The following is a 23,932-nucleotide window of genomic DNA, read 5'->3' as shown; positions in this document are numbered from 1 at the left end:
GTGGGATTTTTCAAAATTTGCAAGTTCGACCCAAAGGGGGGGACATCAGAATTCGTTTTAGAGGTATGATTCCTTCGGCAAAGTTTCTTATTTTGATCCCTAGAATATGATTTTCATAGAGCAATGGGCGATTTTTTTGCCTCCCCACAAATCGACCCGGCCTAATGTAGATAATAAGTTGAAAGGCGTTTGCAGGGGGAAATAGGCCGTTGCGCTCCCCTTTTGCGAACTAAGAACACAAAACTGAAAGTTAAACATCAACAACATAAAAGGTTTTTAGTTCCTCACCTTTTTTTTTCAAATTATGAACTTAATAATATTTATTTACATAAATTTATTAATAACTACATACACATACATAATACTTACTTATTCTTACTAATAAAGTAACTAAAATGATAAATAACTTTGAATACCAATAGGACTGATAAGGTGGATAAACGCACCATCTCTGAAAATCTCGATAAGCATCGATTACACGTGAATAATTAAAACAGCTGACATTTGTGGTCACTGTTTGAATTTAATTAGCAAACGAAATATAAACTATGGCTATTAGGATTTTTTTTTTCTACTTCTGTGCGTAAGTCTGATTTTATTAATTATATCACTATTAGCCGACAACTCATGTATCTTAATATAGCTTCGAAAAGAAGACATAACCCAACTAGCTCTGATGAGAGTGCCGTGGAAACAGGAGGATGTTATTGTCATCATAATCACATTGGGAAATGGGTCAATGCCCGTAGCACTATGACTTTCGCACAAAAAAAAGAACTGATATTAAATTTTTGGATACCACCGTCACACTATGATTTTTCGGCTGATGCAGCCCATTTAAAAAGAAAATTTAATCACAATTGACTAGAAATATACAAGCCATGGATTGTTTATTCAAGCAAGCTTAAAGGCGTTTTCTACGCAATTTGGAATTACCAAATCCTAGACATGGTAGATATTTTAGAGGCTCCTGATAAATAAATAAAAATTTTAACGGACTGCTAGAGCCTACAGCTGGGTTTTTAAAGCAGGCTTCGCTTTTACCTAGACGTCATTACTCTTTATACTTATAAATACGCTATATATGAATCTGAAATTACAAAAAAAAATTTCCCCTCCCCCCTTTGTGAAAGGCTGGATACGCCCTTGTATAAGTTGTTGGCTGTATATGAGTTGGGCAGAATGCACATGACATTCCATTATCACAAAAAAAAACATAATCCAAGTTTACAATTATTCACAAACACTATTATTTTCTATAAAGATAAGCGGAAACGTATTAATACATTTTTCGTGAACTCAAGACAAATTTACAATATTGGAAAGCAAAATGTGTATTGTGCCCAACTACATATATACTAAGTATGTAGGTATGTACATTAGACTGCGCTTTATTTTTAACTTGGCCCTATAAAGCAAGACACTCCCTTGATGTATTCATTGGTACTTTCCAGTATTGATAAAAATGTACGAATAACTCATGTCAAAAAGTTATGAAAATTCTATAAATTTTATCACAAATTATCAAAAGTGGTATCAAAGACGCTTTTTTCGACTTCCAATTTTAGAAAATTGTAAAATTTTATTTCTGTCGAAAGATTAACAAGTGTTGTTAAAAGCAAGTTAGTGAGACACTCAATCGACAATGCAACCAATAAGTGACTATGGTAAAAATGTCGATTTTAAAAATCGGCAAACGTTAGTTAGGCGTGCTACACATTCCCATAAAAAATAATTATTCAAATGTGACAACAACGTGGTGATCCTAATAATCATCTTGATCAATGAAAGATCTGTACGACGGTTCTGTTCGTTTTGTACTAGATTTTTAACGCTTAATTATTTTTATTTAGTAGAGGTTACGACAACAAATTATAAAGGCCATAAAATAATTGCATATGTTACAACTTTCTAGAATATTTCAACACTAACACAGTACTGTTTAGTAAGAGCATTATTTATTTATTTATTTACTAGTCTACAAATTTAACAATTAATCAGACTAAATATAGTACGGATTACAGATAAATTACAAATTGAACAAAATTATATTATAAAATATGTATACTTATACATTAGGCCGGGTCGATTTGTGGGGAGGCAAAAAATCATATTCTAGGGATCAAAATAAGAAACTTTGCCGAAGGAACCATACCTTTAAAACGAATTCTGATGTCCCCCCTTTGGGTAGTACGGGCAAATTTTGAAAAATCCCACTTTGAAATGCCTATGTTTTTTTCTTTTTGGAGTTTATTTTTCTCTTTAGAAATTTATTTAGTCAGAACATATGTAAATGAAAAAATGAATTTAACTTAGTAATAGAAAAGAAATTAAAAAAAATTATTAGAAATTAGCGTTTTTACAACCCCCTTTTAAAACCAAGGCATCACTGTGATGCATTTGCATGTCGTAAACATAGTTGTGTAGGTTTTTTATTCAACCGTTTTAAAAAATGAAGGTATCACTGTGACAGAATTGCAGATCGTAAAATTGCTTGTGTTGTTTTTTTTAAGCCACCACAAGACACAGCAGGTAGAATTGAAATTGCCCCTACCCAAAAGTTCGACCCAAAGGGGGGACATCAGAATGTTTTAGAGGTATGGTTCCTTCGGCAAAGTTTCTTATTTTGATCCCTAGAATACGATTTTCACAGAGCAATGAGCGATTTTCAAATCGACCCGCCCTAATATACATTATTAAATTAGTTGTCGGGATGGACTGTGATGCCGAGCATCGGGAATTGATTATTAGTGCTGTCGGAATGGACGTGATTTCGAGCAGCTGATGTATATTTGACACACAAGAAGTAGGGCTGCGATGTGTGGGAGGTTGGAAAGGACGTGATTCCAAGTCACCCGCCCTAAGTTACTGGAGCTGGTGATAAGAGTGGGAGGTTGGAAACGACGTTATTCCAAGCGACCCCCCCAAATCACTGCGTATTTAAGGTAGTCAGCAGATATTTTTTTATTACGTAGAGTCACACGTATCAATGTTTTTGCAGTGCTTATTGAAGTCAGTATACAAACAACGAAGAAGTTCGTGCGTTTCAAAATCCGATCTGCATGTGCTTATATGAAGCGGTTGAAAATGTCTAGATGGTCTAAAGGGGACATTAAATAAAATGTCACCGAGCAGAAAAGGGCTATTTACCATATTATCAACTTATGCAATTATAATATTTATGCAACATTTTGTTTTCTTTGATAATAATTCAAGTTTTGTCTTTGATATTAATTCAAGTTAACCTTTTTAAGTGTGGTGACCTATAAGAAAACAATTTTTTTACTTTTATTGAATAAATGAGAAGTTAATATTTAACTTTCACTTTAACTTTCACTTTAACTTTAACTTTAACTTTATTTTTAACTTTAACTTTCGCTTTAACTTTAACATTCACTTTAACTTTAACTGTAACTTTAACTTTAAATTTAACTTTAACTTTAACTTTAAGCTTAACCTTAATTTTAACTTTAACTTTAACATTAACTTTAACTTTCATTTTAACTTTAACTTCATTTTTAACTTTAACTTTCATTTTAACTTTTACATTCACTTTAACTTTAACCTTAACTTTAACTTTATGATCCGGGGTGGGCGTGAGCTTAGCACTTGCTAACAAGTCAACCTAATATAAACGCACACAAGTCATTTTCTGTCAAAAATGTCTCATGCACATACAACTTGTACGAGAGCAACTCAAATTGAATTTGCTGCGTGAAAACCTAACTCGATTTCCAATTTTTGTTCTGCGTGACATTTAGATTTGACGTTTGCACACATGCTTTACATTGTCGCAACGCATGCTTATTTGGGTTAGGGCAAAAAACGCCGGTTATTTGCGTGCGCTAAAAAAACGCAGTGCGGGTTTATTAGGTTAGCTTGTAAGCGACCATATATGTATACGATAAGCGATAGCAAAATGGCTACTTCGTGAAAATCAACGACAGCGCTTTTAGTTTGATTTCGATGGTCGTATGGTGAGGAAGTGTCGCACGCGCGCTTAAAACAGAGTACCAAAGAGTGCGTGTGACACATGTTCACCGTTCAAGCACTGAAATCAAACTAAATAAATAATTGATTTTGCTTTCGTGCTCGCTACGCGTTCGTGTTTACTAACACATTCTCAATTTGGTAACCGTGTAAATGTAGTGGTGCCCACCGCTGTTTATGATAGAGATCCAATTTTATGTATTTGGCCTGTTGCTAACACCGAACCTTTACGAACTTTTTCGAATCTTTTCGAGCCTTTTCGGATCTTTTTTGACAAATATCCGTTACGGTTTTTTTTTTGATTTAGTCGCCAATCCCGCGATAAAATCTATGCAATAGCTTAAAAAACACACCTACAATCTCCTTACGACTCCGTAACGTAGGGAGTTGAACAAGTTTTAAATGGCAGGAGTAGGGAGGAAGAATCCTTGAGGGGTCCCATGGTAAGTCCCTTAGCGCAAAAATTAGGAATTGCTTTTGAACCGACTATAATTTGTCGCAGCGCGTCTGGTAACGAGGGTTCCAGATTATCGAAGCGTATTCTAATATTGGCCGCACCAAAGATATAAAGAGAGTTTTAGTAATATATGGATCATCGAATTCTTTAGACCATCGTTTGACGATCGCCAAAGTCCCTTTGGATCTGTTCACGCAATCTTCTATGTGCAATTTAAAGTCGAGTTTAGAGTCCATCGTAACCCCAAGGTCTACAAAACTAATGACTTGGTTAATTGTGTAATTATGATCATGGTATAGCCATTAAAATAGTCGATTGCTTAAAACATTTCAAACAAAAGTGCTTTAAGTGTATAGAGGTTGAGCAGCTCTGTTGTACTGTAAGTGTCCGAACTTGATATAAAAATTCTTGGATTTAAACTGAAGATATAGTTTTGTAACGCAGTTTCGATATAAGGCGCACCCTTATGTACGTACATACATACATATTGGTTAATATATTTAATTTTTACATATATTTGTTAATTCTTATATAGATATTAGTTGTATGCACAAATGGCCTTTAACTTCTTTATTATTTTTTTTGTAGTTTGTTCATTTTATAAAAAAAATTTATCAGAAATAAATAAATACCGACAAACGAATTAATAAAAAAATTTGAGCCTCCTTTTGGGATCATATTTGCAATCACACATTATTAGGAATTTGTAATACAATCAATTCAATTATGGTTTAATCAATTCAATTTATCTTTGCCTTCCTTAAATCCAACAGGTACACTAAATTAAAAACTATTTAATATACATACTGTACTACATACATATATATTTAATAAATCAATCGCCCTTATGTGTGTACGTATTAATAAAAGTGTGTTGTAAAATTTAAATACTACATTTTTTGTCGCATAAATGGCTCACCTTGTCGCTGGTGCATCTACGTCTCAATTATAAATATGCAAGCGTAAATGTGTACGTATCTTTGTATATTATTCTATTATCAGTTTCGTTTTTTTTTTAGATGGCACTCTTGATGGTCATCCCCGGATTTCTTATATATATAAATGGTATGCCAAATTCGAAATCATTTTTGGGCCAATATTTTAACATTGGTTGTCGTTGTGGCAGCTCCGTTTCAACATAAAAATACGCATACAAAACTAATACCGTATATGCCGCTATAAATATGAAAATATGCCAAAATCCGTGTAAATATGGAAAATTAATTGCTGACCATGTCTCGCAGAACATTCGGTCATTGATCCAACAGAAAACTGCAACTAACCAAACGGCAGTACAACGCAAGCCCAAGCGATAAACGCGTTCATCTCTCACTCTGAAATTAAAACAAGAGAAAAAATACATGTATATATGTTTATTAGTGTGTCCCGAACATTTTTGTGTGTCAAAATTTTCCGGTTTTAATCGCAGATTACGAAACAATATTTAAAAATGATATACAACTGCATCTTTAGGGCTCTACCGATCTTCAAAATTAAGAAATATTGTTATTGCTGCAAAACAGTCATTCATAAATTCATATTCGTTTGCATTTTATTTGAAGTTTACGTAAACATCTATACATACATATACACAATTTTAAGTGGAAATAGCTGATACTTTGAATTTGATTTGCATTTTATTTGCCTTCAGTTTTTAGAAAGCAACCGGATAAAACGGTACAAAAGAACCCGTACTTCGTTCCTAAACTTAAGGTTCGAGCTTATAAGCATTTTCCCAAATTTAAATTTGAATTAGTAAAATTGTGTTCCACCAATTACATCCATATTGCACGGCAATATTTTATTTTTATGATCATATTTTCCAAAATTTCAGCTCCCATACTAAAATTACTTAGTTCAACACAGGTCCAAGACAAGCACGAAGTTTCAACCTTTCAATTTTTTCCAGTTTGAACTTTTTAAAACACCACGTTCACTTTACCAACGGGTAGGTTTTTCCGTTGCACAAAAAGTAATTTTTATGCCACAAACGCATAGCTGCGATTTTTATATGTATTTTAAAAACCAAAATTTTCAAATTTTTAGATAATGACCTCGACGCGTAGTGAAACTACTTGTGTCATATTGGGACCATACAAGGAACTTGGCGATAGGCAGTTACCAACAATAAAGGATGTCATTAAATTTATTTTATATGTTAAGCACGATTTGAAGTTGAGATATAGTGGCAATGACCCATCCAATTCAGACATATATTCAATTGTTTCTGAGAATATCATCAAAATTTGGACTAAAGCTTCAATTCCTATTGTTTCTAGAGAACGAGTTATTCAATTGCAGAAAACTTGTTTCGGAAATTACCTCTTCTTGAATATATACCCTAAAGCCAAACAAAATCATAGCTATGAAAACAAATTGAACTGTTTTTTAGAGTCATCTGAAGAGCTCATCGACGTTGCAGCTTGCAAATGCTCTTCATTTGAATATTTTAATTGCCTAAAGCTAAAGAAAGTTCCTATTAATGATAGACTTTTTTGTTGGATCAAAGAAGTGATAGAAAAATTGCCATTAGCGTAGTTGATAAGAAGGAAAGGATTAGATTAACGAAGCGAAATCAGAGAAAAGGTGAAGATTCAATGAGACAAAAAACAACTTTGTACTCAAGAAGCAGGTATTATCTCAGAAAATGTATATGGAGATTTCATGCGTGAATCATCTTCAGAAACATGTCCGATTCCATTGGTAGACAAACCGTCAGTCTCGTCGGCGAAACGGAATAACCTGGAAGAATGTCGCAATCGAGATGGCTTTCGTCCGCAAATCGTATTCTCAGACTTTACATAAGTACTCCTAATCCATCAGAAAATTTTAAAATGCTAGTTAACTATGTGGTTGAAGTATACGCCCCGATATGGTTCCTAATCCGGTGAAGGTAGTCTTTTAAAAATGCCTTTATTACCCATCCAGAAAACATACTTTTTGATATGTTATTTGTTGATAGGCACTACATTTGGGATCTGGCATTACAAAGAATAATTGAAGCCAGAGAAGCAGAAAATAGTTTTAAAAGAAGAATATTCAAAGTACCAAAAGTCAACTTCTGTGCTAGAGATTACACGGAAAATATTTTGTGGAATGTGTTACAGCTCCGCCGATTCTTCGAAATATCTCAAATGAGAACCGCAAAATCATCGTGAAAAATAAGATATTGGAATTACCTGACTTTCCTTGTCATACGCAAAATGTAGAAATATATTGTCACGGATATTACCACCCCTAAATTATCCCATCACTAAGGCGATGCTAAGGCCATGCCAAGCAGTATTTACGTTAATAATCAAATCAAGTATACACATATATAAGGCAGCCCAGAGAGATGTCACACACAGATGCATTTACTTATACGGCTATGTGCGCGCGAGAGACTGTAAACTACAAACATTCACATCAATAATTCAATCTTTATGTATCTACATAAACGAATAAATAATTGCGTCTACACATATGTACGTATACGAGCAGCGGAGCGGTATTGCACAAACACATGCATATATCTTATCTCAGTGGTCACAAGAGGGGGCAATAATTTGTGCACGTAGTTGTGGCTGGCGATTTTGTAGCCGAAACAACTAGTAACTTCTGGAAATCGAAGAGCCTAGAAGTATGCAGTGTAAACTATAAAAGCGGTACAGGCGAGTAAGAAGTAATTCAGTTTGAGTTGAGCAATCAATCAGTTATTGATTAAGCACGCGATCTGGCGGCCAATAGTAGAGTTTAATTTGAGTTATCAATCAGTTTGGTTATTAAGCCAGCGAGTAGCAAAGTATAAGTGTTATTGTGAAGTACTTCAATAAAGGCCATTTTTCCATTATTCAATATTGGAGTTATTTATTCAACAGTTTAGTGATTCGAACTTAGCAGAGGATTGCAAATAAGAGGATTTGCAAGCAAATTCGTTACAATTGGTGTCAGAAGAGGAATTGTTGAATAAATTCCAGAGGACAACAAGGACATCGCAAAGTTCAGTGAATTGAAGATCCAGCAACTAAAGAAGGAGTTGGAGAGCCGTGGATTGAATACAAGCGGCGTTAAACTTGAACTTCAGGCACGGCTACGAGAGGCAATGGAAGGAGAAGGAATTGATGTGGAAGAGTATGACTTTCATCTTGATGGCGAGGAAATAACAAAAATCGAAGAAACACCGCAGACAATGGCGAACACAGACTTGAACATGATTTTGGCTGCAATATCTGCTCAAACATCGACGGTGGCTTCTCAACTGGAATCGCAAAGGACAGATATAACATCTCAACTGGCATCTCAACTAGAAGAACAGAAAACGTATATGTCATCTCAACTAGAAGAACAGAAGACGTATATGGTATCCCAGATGGAAGCACAAGAAACGCGTATATCCGAAATGTCGTCGCAAATGTCATCTCAGCTGGAATCGCAGGAGAACCGTATAACAGCGAAGATTCAGCACAGATATCATCACAGATCTCTGCTCAACTGGAAGAGCAAGAAGGACGTATTTCCTCGAAGTTGGAGGCGCAAGATACAAAAATTTTACAGTTTGAAGAAAAAATCGAGGCCGAGGTGGATGCTTTGAGAGGACGTATCGAGCAGTTGCAACTGAATCGCCCAGCAGTTTCAACTAGTAATTCAAAGGTAAAAACACCATCCTTTGACGGTTCTGTTCCTTTCCAGGTCTTTAAGCTACAGTTTGAGAAGACCGCAGCAGTGAACAACTGGAATGTGGAAGATAAAGTTGCCGCACTCTTCGTAGCATTGAAAGGACCAGCTGCCGAAATCTTACAGACTATTCCAGAGTACGAACGGAACAGTTATGACGCATTGATGGCTGCTGTAGAACGGCGATACGGAAGCGAACACAGGAAACAGATATTTCAAATAGAATTGCAAAACCGCTACCAAAAAGCTAACGAGACTTTGCAGGAGTTTGCTTCGGACATTGAAAGATTGGCTCATCTTGCAAATGCGGTTGCACCCGTCGAATACACCGAGAGGGTAAAAATCCAGAGTTTTATAAATGGCATACGAGATGTGGAAACGAAGCGGGCTACATATGCGAATCCCAAACTAACATTTGCTGAAACGGTATCGCATGCTCTGATACAGGAAACAGCGTCGCTTCTGTGTAAGCCAGTTTTCAAAGCACGCCGTGTGGAAGTAGAAAGGCCAGAGTGGGTAGAAACAATTTTGGAAGCACTGAAGGGATCTCAACAGAAGAATGCCGGAGTTATTAAATGTTTCAAGTGCGGCAACCCAGGTCACATTGCACGTCATTGCGATCTTGGTCCTAATAGTTCCAACAATGTGGGTGGCCATAAACGCAAAGCTGGAGGAGATGAGCAAGAGCGAGTAAGAGGTAGAGAGCTAGATCCAGCTATTGAATGCCCTGTGATATCTGTGTCGCAAATTGGTAGAAAATCGAGCAGTCTTACCGTCAGAGGGAATGTGGATGGCAAAGAACGAGTACTGACTGTAGATACGGGCGCATCTCATTCCTTGATCCGATCTGACTTGGTCAACAGGAGAGTAAAACCGTTACCTGGAGCAAAGTTGCGTACGGTCACTGGCGAGTATAACCAAGTTCAGGGAGAAGTGATATGTGAAGTATTGATTGGGAAGGTCATGGTTCTACACAAATTTGTTGTGGCGGAGATTGTTGATGAAGTTATATTGGGAGTGGATTTCTTGGTTGACCATGACATCAAGATCGATATGCAGAGAAGGGTGATGCGTTATGAGAACCAAGATGTGCCACTTAACTTTAGTTTGGAAAAAGGGTTCAGCAGTAATCGGGTACTGGTGGAGAATACTCAACGAAGGCCACGAAATTCAAAGGTAAAGGTTGATAGATCGAATGGGCCAAATAAATCAAAATCAAAAGTACCTGCGAGAGAAACACTGGCATTGACAAAACCTAAAAGACGCAGGAAAACGAAGAAAGAATGCGAGGGTAGTTTCAAGCCGGAGCGCACTACTGTTGTAAAATGTGGGAACGATACCGATTATGCAAAGAAAATTCGTCCAGCGCAAGCTCTACGAAGTGGTTCATTGGCCAACCAACAGAGTGTGAAGGAACGAACCAGGGTATTGAGTGGTACGATGAAACACAGGTACCATGAGAACAATAATTCGAAAGGTTTCTTGGCGGGAGATTTGGTAGTGTTATACAACCCTCACCGGCGGAAAGGTGTTCCATCCAAATTTCGGTGCAGTTGGGAAGGCCCGTACAAGGTTGTGAAGAAGGTCAGTGATACCATCTACCGCATACAAAGCATTGAGAAACCACGGAGTAGAAGAGTGGTACATTTGGCGATGCTAGCAGCGTTTAGATCGAGAGATTTGTCTGATCGGGACGATCAGACTTAGGTGGAGGGCAGTGTCACGGATATTACCACCCCTAAATTATCCCATCACTAAGGCGATGCTAAGGCCATGCCAAGCAGTATTTACGTCAATAATCAAATCAAGTATACACATATATAAGGCAGCCCAGAGAGATGTCACACACAGATGCATTTACTTATACGGCTATGTGCGCGCGAGAGACTGTAAACTACAAACATTCACATCAATAATTCAATCTTTATGTATCTACATACACGAATAAATAATTGCGTCTACACATATGTACGTATACGAGCAGAGGAGCGGTAATGCACAAACACATGCATATATCTTATCTCAGTGGTCACAAGAGAGGGCAATAATTTGTGCACGTAGTTGTGGCTGGCGATTTTGTAGCCGAAACAACTAGTAACTTCTGGAAATCGAAGAGCCTAGAAGTATGCAGTGTAAACTATACAAGCGGTACAGGCGAGTAAGAAGTAATTCAGTTTGAGTTGAGCAATCAATCAGTTATTGATTAAGCACGCGATCTGGCGGCCAATAGTAGAGTTTAATTTGAGTTATCAATCAGTTTGGTTATTAAGCCAGCGAGTAGCAAAGTATAAGTGTTATTGTTATTGATTAAGTTATCAATCAGTTTGGTTATTAAGCCAGCGAGTAGCAAAGTATAAGTGTAGTGTGCAAAATATTTTGTGGAATGAGGGTGGTGTTACAGCTCCGCCGATTCTTCGAAATATCTCAAATGAGAACCGCAAAATCATCGTGAAAAATAAGATATTGGAATTACCTGACTTTCCTTGTCATACGCAAAATGTAGAAATATATTGTCACGGATATTACCACCCCTAAATTATCCCATCGCTAAGGCGATGCTAAGGCCATGCCAAGCAGTATTTACGTTAATAATCAAATCAAGTATACACATATATAAGGCAGCCCAGAGAGATGTCACACACAGATGCATTTACTTATACGGCTATGTGCGCGCGAGAGACTGTAAACTACAAACATTCACATCAATAATTCAATCTTTATGTATCTACATAAACGAATAAATAATTGCGTCTACACATATGTACGTATACGAGCAGCGGAGCGGTAATGCACAAACACATGCATATATCTTATCTCAGTGGTCACAAGAGAGGGCAATAATTTGTGCACGTAGTTGTGGCTGGCGATTTTGTAGCCGAAACAACTAGTAACTTCTGGAAATCGAAGAGCCTAGAAGTATGCAGTGTAAACTATAAAAGCGGTACAGGCGAGTAAGAAGTAATTCAGTTTGAGTTGAGCAATCAATCAGTTATTGATTAAGCACGCGATCTGGCGGCCAATAGTAGAGTTTAATTTGAGTTATCAATCAGTTTGGTTATTAAGCCAGCGAGTAGCAAAGTATAAGTGTTATTGTGAAGTACTTCAATAAAGGCCATTTTTCCATTATTCAATATTGGAGTTATTTATTCAACAGTTTAGTGATTCGAACTTAGCAGAGGATTGCAAATAAGAGGATTTGCAAGCAAATTCGTTACAATATGTTATACTGGTAACAGAAGCTTTTCAAAGTGTAATTGGTGCTACTTCTAGAGATTGTTTTATTAGAACCAGATTGCAATCCCGAGCAGAAAGGCCAAATTTTCGACAAAAAATATGTTTCAACTGTAATTTTTTTAAATTAATCCAATACAATGGTTTCTTAATTTATTTCTTTGTACTTGAACGATTGATCTCTATAATAAAATATTTTTTGAATATGCATGTTTACAGCTAAAAAGTTTAGGTTTGTAAAAATGTAAAATAACAAAACTTCAAAATTTGGTAGAGCCCTCAAGATGGCCACGAATTCTACTTTTTTTACTTTTCTCGTGATCTGTACTCAATTACGCAAATTTTGATACCTCTTGTGATAACGTAGCTCCAAAATAAATGTACCCCAAACATTGACGGAGCACCCTAATTTATATACATATGTATGTAACTATAAGGACTGGTAAAAATAAGTTATGCGAATAAAAAAAAAAGCGTGAGTACCAAGTACTCGTGAAGTTTGATTTATAATCATACAGGTGTACGTCTGGAAACACATTTTTTTAAGTTAACTCGAGCTCGCCCGGGGTATGAATTTTACTTTAACAGAAACAAATAGTTCCGTGCCTTTTGAGAAGAGCTTCGCCCGCTTCTTATTGGTTACAACGCATATGGTGAAACCGGCGTATTATCGATAACCAAAAACTATCGTTATTGTTAGTGGTGTTGTTATTGTAGCAGTGCTTCGCACCATCCAAAAGGTGCTACGGGTGTCCCAGGAAACTTGCAGTTTCAACAGAGGAGGACCATAGAGGAAGGGCTGTTAGAGGCGTTGGTTCACATTGCAATTGAAAACATAGTTGGTGGCATGTGGGGACAAGTTACACGCAGGACGTACATTAAATATGTCGGGGTTTATGCTAGATATGTAAGAGTTTAACCTGTTACAGTACCTAGATCGAAGTTGACCTAGAGTGACGCGCCACTACTGCAAGTTTGGGGTATTTGACTTTAAGATCGGGGTTCGCCGGGCAAGAGGTCCGACGCCTCTTTGGGGATATCTCTGAGAACCACCTCATTGTGATTTTTTCCTACATACGGCTGAGTTATCAGGTGCCGCATCTCCTAAAATGTATGCAGAGATGGCTTCTTAAGCCCCAGAGAGGCGGGGCCACTTCAATCAGATGTCTTTTGGGATGCCAAGGTTTCTGGGTATTCAGCAGAAACTGTTTGTTCAAGATTTCATTTAATTTTTCTTATGTGGAATACTTTCGCCTCACTGTAAAATGGTCTTCTGGGTAAATAAGAAGACAACCCGTATCATTTCTGAGAGCGGTGTTTTGACAGGCCTGTAGTTTCCTCCAGTGTGTATCCCTTAGGTTCGGTGACCATATTGGGAACGATTAGCACGCAAGCGGCCGGCCAGTTGCTTTGTAAGTGGCAATGAGCGTTTCTTTATCTTTACCATAGGTGCTGTCGGCAAGAAATTTCCGGATTTTATTACGGCTCTGGGTTTTAGGTACAATTGCGTCCGCATGATCGCCAAAATGTAGATCCTGATCGAACGTGGATGTCCAATAGCGCGACATGTGTTCTTTCTACGTTGCAAATAAGGTCACCGTGTATTTTTCTGGTGACAATGTCTTCTTTCACGCGGAAACTGGAGAGACCAGGTATATAGTCGTTTATTTTATTGCATAGCTCATCAATTGGTGGGCCGAAGCCTTTTGATATTATCGGGCAGTCATCGGCGTATGATACAATGCGATCTCCTTGAGGTGGAGAACGAAGCTTCGATATATAGGAGTTCAACAACAGCGGGGATAGAACAATACCCTGTGGCACCCCTGTTTCATTCTTCTGGGTTTAGATGTTACATTTCTGCACCATTGATGCCTGCCGACCAGGCAGTTAATTTGCAGTCCACCTTTTGAGACTAGAAGTGTTAAGAGCTTTTGAGTCTAACAAGAGTCGTGAACCCCACCACAGAGCTATCGTCATCTTATATGTTTGTAATCGTATTATTTTTACCGTGTTATCGTTTTTTATTGGTTTTTTATCGGCTTGTCATAAAAAGGTTACACATTTGTCATCGATTTTATATTACAACTTTAGAGGTTCTACTAGCAGACCCGGGATACGTTCTGCCATAACTTTAGTCTATCTGCATAAGTTTTAGGAAGTGTTTACCACTTACTCTTTTTCCCCCTTTTCCTTATCATTTTTCTTACTCCTCCCTCTGCTTTTTCTTTCATTGCGTCTCTTTCTCCATATCCGTATTTTCCCTTACTTCTCTTCCGCTCCATCTATCCCTATCTCTCTATCTTCGTCTAACACTTTCTCAGTCTCTTTCTTCTTCCCTTCGATTAAAATGCATTTAATTTAATATGATAAATGGAGAGCTTCTCTTTCTATTTTTATAGCAAGAACACTACGTTTGTCGGGGCAGTGTCGCGGGACAACTCTATTTTTAGAAAATTTGTCCAAAGTATTTGTATGTTACTTTTCCCGACGCTTAATTCGGGAACCTGTTGTAAGTGTAACCGGCCCCACTGACTACACCCATGAGCATAATGCAACCTTAAAATCTTTCCCATTGATATTGTGCGAATATTAGTATCACTAAGTGATACATCACTAAGCGGTTATTAAATAAAGGAACCTACAATAAAGCAAGCTGCCACAAATCAATCATCATTTACACACATATGTACCTACAAGGCAACGAAGAGATACTCGCAAACACATGTAATTATCAGCCGAAGTAGTGCTCACATATACACACGCATGTTGCTATGCCAGAGGCTATAAACTACAAATACACACGCATATAGCTGGCAACCAAGTAGAAGATTCTAGAAGTAGAAACGTGTAGACATATGCGGACAAGGCAACACAGAGTATAAAAGCAGCACAAGCTGAGTAATCAGAAATCAGTTTGATTTAAACACGCAATTAGTTAGTTGTGAAGTATAAGTGTTATTGTGAAGTACTCTCACAGTAGTATAATAAAGACCATAAAGAAATACAAGACTTATGCACATATATACCCAGACGCATGCCAAATGGTGTGCTAGTGCCCAAATTTTCAGCTTCCGGTAACAGTAACAAACAGTCGTATACACACCATCAGGGCCTACATGGCTGTCCCTCGATCGAAATACATGTAACCAGATCGACCATGTTGCGATAGACATACAGCGTGCCTCCAGTATTTTGATGTTCGTACGATAGGAGAGCCTTATATCGACTCAGATCACTATCTAGTTGCATGCAAATACTCGCCCGCCTCTGCACGACTAAAAGCAAGATGTAAAAAATACAAACAAAGTTCGACTTTGAAAGACTGCTAGCCACCAGAAATAACGCCTGCAAATTTTACCAAAAAATTCGGTGACAGACAGAAGTTTTAAGCTCGGGGCAAACTCCTGTAAAAACGAAAACGGCGACCTGGTAACCGATGTTCGGGTCGTGCTTAGATTAGGCAGGCAAAACTTCTCTGTACTCCTAAACGGAGAGATCAATGAAACAACCAGGGAAGATGATGAACCAGAGTGTGTAGTCGATATGATGGGCATCCTGCGAACTGCGGCAACTATCGCTGAATTAACCCACCATGAATCGCTTGATTGGATCTTATTAGTGCGGCACAGACCTGGTAGGTCTATTATAGACCAGAATTTAATATGAGCTAAATCTTGGAAAAAAGAATAGACACACATAACCTCTTTGTCGATTTTAAAAGCCGTCTTCGACAGCACGAAAAGTAGCTGCCTATATGCCGCTTTATCTTTTGGATTCCCCGAAAAAACATATACGGAAAAATGAGGTTGAGCAACACCATCAGTTCAGTCTGAATTGGGAAGTACATCTCCGTGCCGTTCGAAACTAAACAAGGTTTCAGGCAGGGTGGCCCATTATCATGCGATTTCTTTAATTTGATGGTAGAGATAATAATAAAAGCTGTAGAACTTAACCGCTCTGGAACAATGTTGTAGGGACACTCCCCGAAGGCCTTGGGGAGTGTTCTACGATGTTGATGGTTTTTTGCCGGATGCAGATCCGGTACGTTTCATATATCCAGCCATAATTTTGAAATAGTAAAAGACTTCATTTATTTAGGAACCAACATTACCACAAACAACTACGCAGCCTTGAAATCCAGCGAAAAATCCATCTTGCCAATAAATGCTACTTTGGACTAAGTAGACAACGGAAAAAAATGATGAGGCGGCTCTGGGAGTGTTCGGGATAAAAGTTTTTCGAAAGGTTAGCGGACCTCTACGCGGATAGGATAGGAGTGGAGAGGAGAGGAGAGGAGAGGATAGGATAGGAGTGGAGAGGAGAGGAGAGGAGAGGAGAGGAGAGGAGAGGAGAGGAGAGGAGAGGAGAGGAGAGGAGAGGAGAGGAGAGGAGAGGAGAGGAGAGGAGAGGAGGGGAGAGGAGGGGAGAGGAGGGGAGAGGAGAGGAGAGGAGAGGAGAGGAGAGGAGAGGAGAGGAGAGGAGAGGAGAGGAGAGGAGAGGAGAGGAGAGGAGAGGAGAGGAGAGGAGAGGAGAGGAATGGAAAGGAAGGAAAGAAAAGCGAAAGGAATGGAAAGGAAAGAAAAGAAAAGCGAACGAAAGTAAAAGAAAAGAAAGAAAAGTAAAGGACAAAAAAGGATATGAAAAGAACGGAAGAGAAAGGAAAGGAAAGCAAAGGTATTTTGCCGTCTGTAGTGATTAATTTCAACCAGAGGGGGAGCTCTAGTTATACTCGGCGTGCTTTGCATATAGAGTATATTAACTCTCATTCGATAACGGTTGGTTGTACAGGTATAAAGGAATCGAGATAGATGTAGACTTCCATATATCAAAACCATCAGTTTCGAAAAAAAATTTGATTGGGCCATGTCCGTCCGTCCGTCCGTCTTTTCGTTAACACGATAACTTGAGTAAATATTGAAATATCTTCACCAAATTTGGCACACGAGCCTATATGGACCCCATTAGCGAAATCGGATGATAACCACGCCCACTTTGTATATATAAATAACATTTTGGAGAACAGAAAAAACTGATTATTTAGATTATAATACACCTAGAATGTTGACATGTGGACTGATATTAACTCTTAATAAAAATTTTAAAAAATTGTTTAAAATGGGCGTGGCACCGCCCACTTGTGATAAAATCAATTTTACAAATATTATTAATCATAAATCAAAAATCGTTGCCTTTACTATAAGGAATGCTTTGAAGAAAAATTAACGAAATCGGTTAATGACCACGCCCACTTTTATATAAAAGATTTTTAAAAGGTTCGTGGACGAAAAAAATAAGCTATATCTTTGCAAAAAAGAGCTTTATATCAATGATATTTCATTTCCCAAGTGGATTTATAACAGTAAATAGGAAAAACTTCAAATTTTAAAAAATGGGAGTGGCACCGCCCCTTTTATGACTAAACAATTTTCTATGTTTCGGGAACCATAACTCGAAGAAAAATTAACGGATCTTAATAAAATTGGGTACACAATCATATATGCAAGGAATATTTACCTTTGCAACTCTCGATACATCATTAACATTGTTGGTACGCCCAATGACATCAGAACAAATGCATTTACTATTGGCTTCCAAATTGACATCACTGTAGCGAAAATTGCCGAAAGAAACATAAATACTCTGAATAGTTTCCTAACAACAAATATAAAAAAATATATATATTATTAAATTGTACACACATACAGAAATTGATTATAAGCTATGAATTTGATGAAAGTGTACCCACCACTGTATTTAATGAAAAAGTATGAATAATGCACTCTAGTCTTAAATCCACTTACCGGTTATCATGGAAGAGTTTTGGATAGTATTTTTTTGGGAAGAACAATGAGTATGCGGCCATAAAAACCCATAAAATTGCCAGCTCATCAAGTAATTGACCAATTAAACTGAGCGTCGCATGGAAGTACATGGAACTTAAACCAACTATAATAAGTAATACCCAAAGTACGTGTATGCCCGGCGTTACAAAACGTCCATATTCTTTGAATAAGTATATGAGTACCGGAGGTAGTAGCACAAACAGAAAATTGCTTGTCTGTAATGACATTAAACAAAAAATACATGACAAACTTTCTGAACTTGAATTGTAATTTTCCGAACTTGAATCGTAATTTTCTGAACTTGAATTGTAATTTTCTGAACTTGAAATGTAAATTTCTGAACTTAAATTGTCACTTTCTGAATTTAAATTGGAAATTCTGAACTTCAATTGTAATTTTCTGAACTAAAACTCTAGAGAGCTCTTCTTTACACCAATATCTCTGTTTTGGTAACACCCACAACGGTCTGAAAATTCCTCATTTATAACATCACTACCTATTGAAGGTTTATTTACTTGAAAATAAAATTAAATATTTAAAAGTATGTATGAATGTTAACCTGGGTCGATTTGTATGGACGAAAGTGAACCGATATCGCGCCATCGATTTTTCGATAGGATTTGGGCTCAGGAAAAAAGTTCCACTGCCCATACCCAAAAAAATAATTTTCGACCCTGCGGAATTTCATTTTTTTGACGACTTTGATTTTTGAAAAAAAATAAATAAATAAAATAAAAATATCGACCCAGTCTAATGTATGTATCTCTGCATTTAAGTTTTTTGTTATTTTCTTAGGTGCATTTTACGTTTTCTGATTGTTGTGTTGATATGTAGCTATCTAAAAAAGTCATTGACCTCAGTTTGTTCATCGATAATATTAAACGAGTTGATCAAAGAAGTCAAGGAATGAAGATGAACGTTCATTGGTAGACATTTATTTTTCCAGTTTGAGGTAAACAGATTCTACGGCGGGGATTTTTAGGCCAATGATGTCAATGTCGTCAGCATACGCCAGGAGTTGTACGCGTTTATAGAATATTTTTCCAGAAGTTAACTTGAAGTGAGTTATTCTCGGTATTCGCATAACATAATCAGCGATTAGTTAGCTTATTTTTAGCAATCGACAGTTTTATCTGTATTGTGGTTATAAACGCGCATAAAATCTTCGATAACGGTTATCCCTATGATGAATATCTAATATAATTGCTTGATTATATAGTGGTTTTCGATCTAATCTACATCAGTTTATAGTTCTGCAGATCTGGCAATAGCCATGAGCATTCTTATAACCGTTGTAGCAGGGTCAACACCCGATATACATATTTGCCCTAATAACATTGGCATGTCATTGGAAGTGACGTCCTGCCATACGTTGCAAACAAAAGATTTGAGAAATACCTCACCCTTGCCGGTATAACAAGAGCGTCCTGCGGCACACTGCAGATGTTTGGGGTATACTTTTTTCAACATCCTTCACATTATAAACTAAATAGCTTCAGAAACATTTACCGAAGAGGCTTTATAATGGGAATGGTAATAGAACCATGAGAAAGTTCTTGTGGCATTGGGTATCTTGCCGCCGCTAGAATAACTGGGCAGTGAAACAATACATTTTCAGTATTGTTGCTCACCTACAAATATACATATTGTGACGAATATTAGCAACACTAAGGGATACTATCATCTCTAAGCCGATACTAAGCAGTCACTGGTATGTACATAAACAAATCAATCATTATGTCTACACATATGCACATACAAGCAGCGGAGAAGCAGCGGAGAGATACGCACAAACACATGCATATATCTGAGATACTCACAAAAGTATGCAATCATCGGTGGAAGTATTACTCACATATACACGCGCATATTGCTATGCGAGAAGCTATAAACGTGCATCTGTAGTTTATAGCTGGTAAGCTTATAGCTTGTAACTAAGTAGTAAATTCTAGAAGAAGAAACGCCTAGAAGTATGTGAACGAGACAGCAGAGAGTATAAAAGGAGCGAAATATGAGTAAGCAGCAGTTAGTTTGATTTAAGCACGCTATCAGTTGCGAAGTATAAGTGTTATTGTAAAGTATTTTCAAAGTAGTCTAATAAAGACCATTTTGCATTATTGAATATTGGAGTTATTTATTCAACAGTTTGGCGATACGAACGTTAGTAGAAGGTGTAAAATAAGCGCAATTTCCCTAAATTCGTTACAATATGTATACTCGCTCATAGGAAATCTAATCTACTTCTTCTTTCAAATGGCGTTGAGTTTGCTCAAATATATTTTTTTTCGCTGAGATATCGCATTTTGAAATTTTCATGTTTCTTCAGGAGATATGTACGTGGTGGATTAGGAGTTAAGTTGGTTAGCCCACTTGTGGTGTGAGATATCTAGATAAATAAGACTTATTTTAAGAAAAATATACGAGGTTAAATGGGTTAGTCTGCTTGCGGTATGATAGGGGTGGTTTCTAGGGTCAGGGCTATGTGTGACTCGGTACCCGAGGGTTAGATAGTGTAGGGGTGTGGTGAGTTAGCACACTTATGGTGTGAGACAAAATTTTAAGAAAAATAAGACTCAATTCAAGAAAATTAGTAATCGACTATATCATGTCTATGTTATTGTAGGGTTGTTATTATTTTTATTTAACTTTGTATTTTAGTAACTTTGAATTTTGTAATTTTCAAATGTATTATCAATATTTTAAGTTTCAATATTGATTTTTGAATTTTCAAAAAATTTTGATTATTGTAAAAAATAAAAAAATAGACGCATACATTTAGGCGTATTAATAAAACATAGTTTAAAATTTAAAACGTGGTTTCAATAACTACATTGGCGATCTCTGCCTATTTTAAAAATTGTGTTGTGTGCAAATTAAAAAAAAAAGTTCGCAACAAAAGTTGTTTACAAAATAGCAAAAACCAACGCGACTTTGGAAGTTAGACGGAGACAAGTGAAAGTAGAAAATTCACAAAAGAAAAACTTGAATCAGTGCAGTATGCTGTTGGAAGAACTCAATAAAACGAAAAGTGTTTTAATGTAAAACCAACCAAAGGCCACATAAAAAGCTTACAACACAGAAACAACTTGATGAAATCCAAATCAAACGTCGAAAATTTGGCTAATTTAAAACAAAAAATTAAATATTGAACGATTTGACGATTTGTGATAAATTCTAACCTAATTGCAATTGAACAGAAGTAGAAAGTGAAGAAGTAAATAAATATGCAAGTGAATCCAATAACAACAACGATAAATAAAATCTGACATAATCAAATCAATCAGATTGTAATGCAAATCAAGTTGCTGGAACTATTGGTTATTGATCTATAAATAGAATGGCCTCTGCTGGGTTTTCCTGTATTTATCAGTTGGAAATATTTGTTTAGTATTGTGTGAAGCTACATATTATATAGTATATAAGTAGTGAGAGAAGTACTTGGTTGACATCTTCATCAGCTGACCAAAGGAATCGTGATTAAATGGTTACTAATAAACCACTCAAAAAAAAAAAAAAAAAACCATCTACAAAAATTTAATATATTACAAGCATACACATAAAAAACTGGTAAAACAAACAGAGATCTCACCACAATATCGGTCCATATATAGACTAAATAGTCAATAGACTAGACAATAATAGACAATCAAACATCAAATCAAATACGAGGTGTGCTACCCAACGCTGCCTATTATCGGTGCTATTTGTGCTGCAACTACGACGTATTATTTTGAAGTCTGTTAGTGTGTAGAAACGCAGCCGCAGCGTGAGGAAATTGGAACAAATAAACAAAAACACTTATCAGAGCGTATACAAAAACTGCAATAAAAACAGCAATCATTAAACAAATATCAACCAAAAAGAGCTGGAAACAGCAGCAACAGTATCAACTACAAACACAACAACATCAAAAGCCATTGCATAAATAAATAAATATTCGCAAGTATTTGAATAATAATATCATCTTTTATGTATGCATATTAAAATGTAAATATACTATTCTTATTATTATTGTAAACTCCTTTTTTTATAGAATTACTAATTTATTTTACTCTTTAGTTAGTGAACTCTCTTTTTATTTAATTCAAAATGTTTCGTTCACCACAACATAATACACAAACATCTACACTTACTAATAATTTAAATGACTCTTTGATAGATTTATCAAATGACACTTCCCCACAACAAATTACAAATCCGTATGCAAATGTTACTCAAAATGAAATTTTGTCAGTTTCCGTAAAACTTCCACAATTTTGGACTAATTGTCCGGAAGCATGGTTTATTCATGCCGAAACACAATTTAGTACTAAAAACATTACACAAGAAAACACTAAATACGAACACATCATTACAGCACTTCCGTAGGAGGTGATAATAACTATTTTCGATTTTATCCAAAATCCCCATATTAATAACAAATTTACTGAACTTAAAAAAGTGTTGATAGAAAGACACTCACTTAGCGAAAATTCGAAACTTGATAAAATTTTAAACGATTCTGAGATGGGTGATCGTAAACCATCAGAATTTTATCGTTCATTAATTATATTAGCCGAATCAAATTTTAGTGAAAATATTTTAAAGAAAATTTGGATGCGTAAACTTCCTAAAAATTTGAGTATGATTTTAGCTAGTTCGAGTTCTAATAATATTACCGAATTAACAAAATTAGCAGATAATATTTGGGAAGTGATAAGCAAAAATGCAGTATTTTCGGTTAATAATTTTTCGGATACAAAAGCACAAAATTCTGTTGTTGCAAACTTGGTTAAAACCACCTTTTTGATGTGTGAAAATTTTCAGAAACTTTCTTTGGAGTTAGGTAAAATTAAAACAGAAATGTATCGGAATCAATCTAGGTCGCGTTCCAATTCTAGGAACAACTTTGGAAATTCTTTTAGGCGTCGTTCTAACTCGCGTAATAATCCAAATTGGTTGTGTAGAGTTCACTACAAATTTGGAAATAATGCTAGAAGTTGTGAACAACCTTGTTCTTATAACAAAAAACAAAGATACAACAAACTAAATTCTTCCGTTCTTGCAGCGACGAACAACGGAAATTTAGAACTTTCGACGCGTCGCTTATTTATTTTTGATAGAGAAAACAAACAAAATTTTTTAATTGATAGTGGAGCGGAAATTTCGGTATTACCCGCGTCTAAATTTCCTCATACGAAACGTTCCGACATAATTCTCACTGCAGCTAATGGCTCAACAATTGCCACTTACGGGAAAAGGCTTTTAAACGTAAATTTGGGTTTAAGACGTGAATTTCCCTTTACATTTTTGATTGCGGATATAGCCAAGCCAATAATTGGCGCTGATTTTCTTTGTAAATATGGTCTTCTTATAGATATTAAACATAAACGTTTAGTAGATCCATTAACCAATCTCTCAGTTAATACAGTATCTTACTTTTGTGATATTTCATTACCCAAATTATTTGTGGTTGAAAATAAATTCACAAAATTATTAAAAGAGTTTCCGTCACTTATTTCAGAGCCAGATTATACTAAACCTGTTAAACATACAACAGTACATCGACTTGTAACAGAAGGTAGTCTTCCATTATTCTGCACAAACCTTTCAAAGATTCATAAATGAGGTAGTAGGTGACTTAGATTTTGTATATGCTTACATCGACGACTTACTTATTGCAAGTAAAGGCGAAGAACAACATTTAAAAGATTTACGTATCCTGTTTCAACGCCTTACAGAGTACGGTTTAAACATTAAACCAAGTAAATGT

General features: G+C 36.3%; 1 protein-coding gene across 3 annotated transcripts in view; it reads right to left on the bottom strand.

Moving 5' to 3' along the window:
- The window catches only part of bwa (alkaline ceramidase), a 45,312-nt gene that overhangs the window by 9,441 nt on the left and 11,939 nt on the right, over nucleotides 1-23,932 (bottom strand). For 2 of the 3 annotated variants that reach the window (XR_010949474.1, XR_010949473.1), the window contains exons 2-4: nucleotides 18,139-18,395; nucleotides 17,852-17,989; nucleotides 5,367-5,781 (exon numbers count right to left, since the gene is read on the bottom strand). Coding sequence is in view for 1 of the 3 variants with exons in the window: in XM_067765401.1 (XP_067621502.1) it covers nucleotides 5,463-5,781; nucleotides 17,852-17,989; nucleotides 18,139-18,395 (714 nt within the window). In the remaining 2 variants the exon portion in view is untranslated. Of the gene's footprint in view, nucleotides 1-266; nucleotides 5,782-17,851; nucleotides 17,990-18,138; nucleotides 18,396-23,932 lie in introns of those variants that run through there. The other variant, XM_067765401.1, reaches the window with a different exon arrangement.

This window comes from Eurosta solidaginis, chromosome 2 (assembly GCF_040869045.1).
Source record: "Eurosta solidaginis isolate ZX-2024a chromosome 2, ASM4086904v1, whole genome shotgun sequence".
NCBI lineage: Eukaryota > Metazoa > Arthropoda > Insecta > Diptera > Tephritidae > Eurosta > Eurosta solidaginis.
Note: the sequence above shows the minus strand (reverse complement) of the source record. Positions and strands in the feature narration are given on the sequence as shown.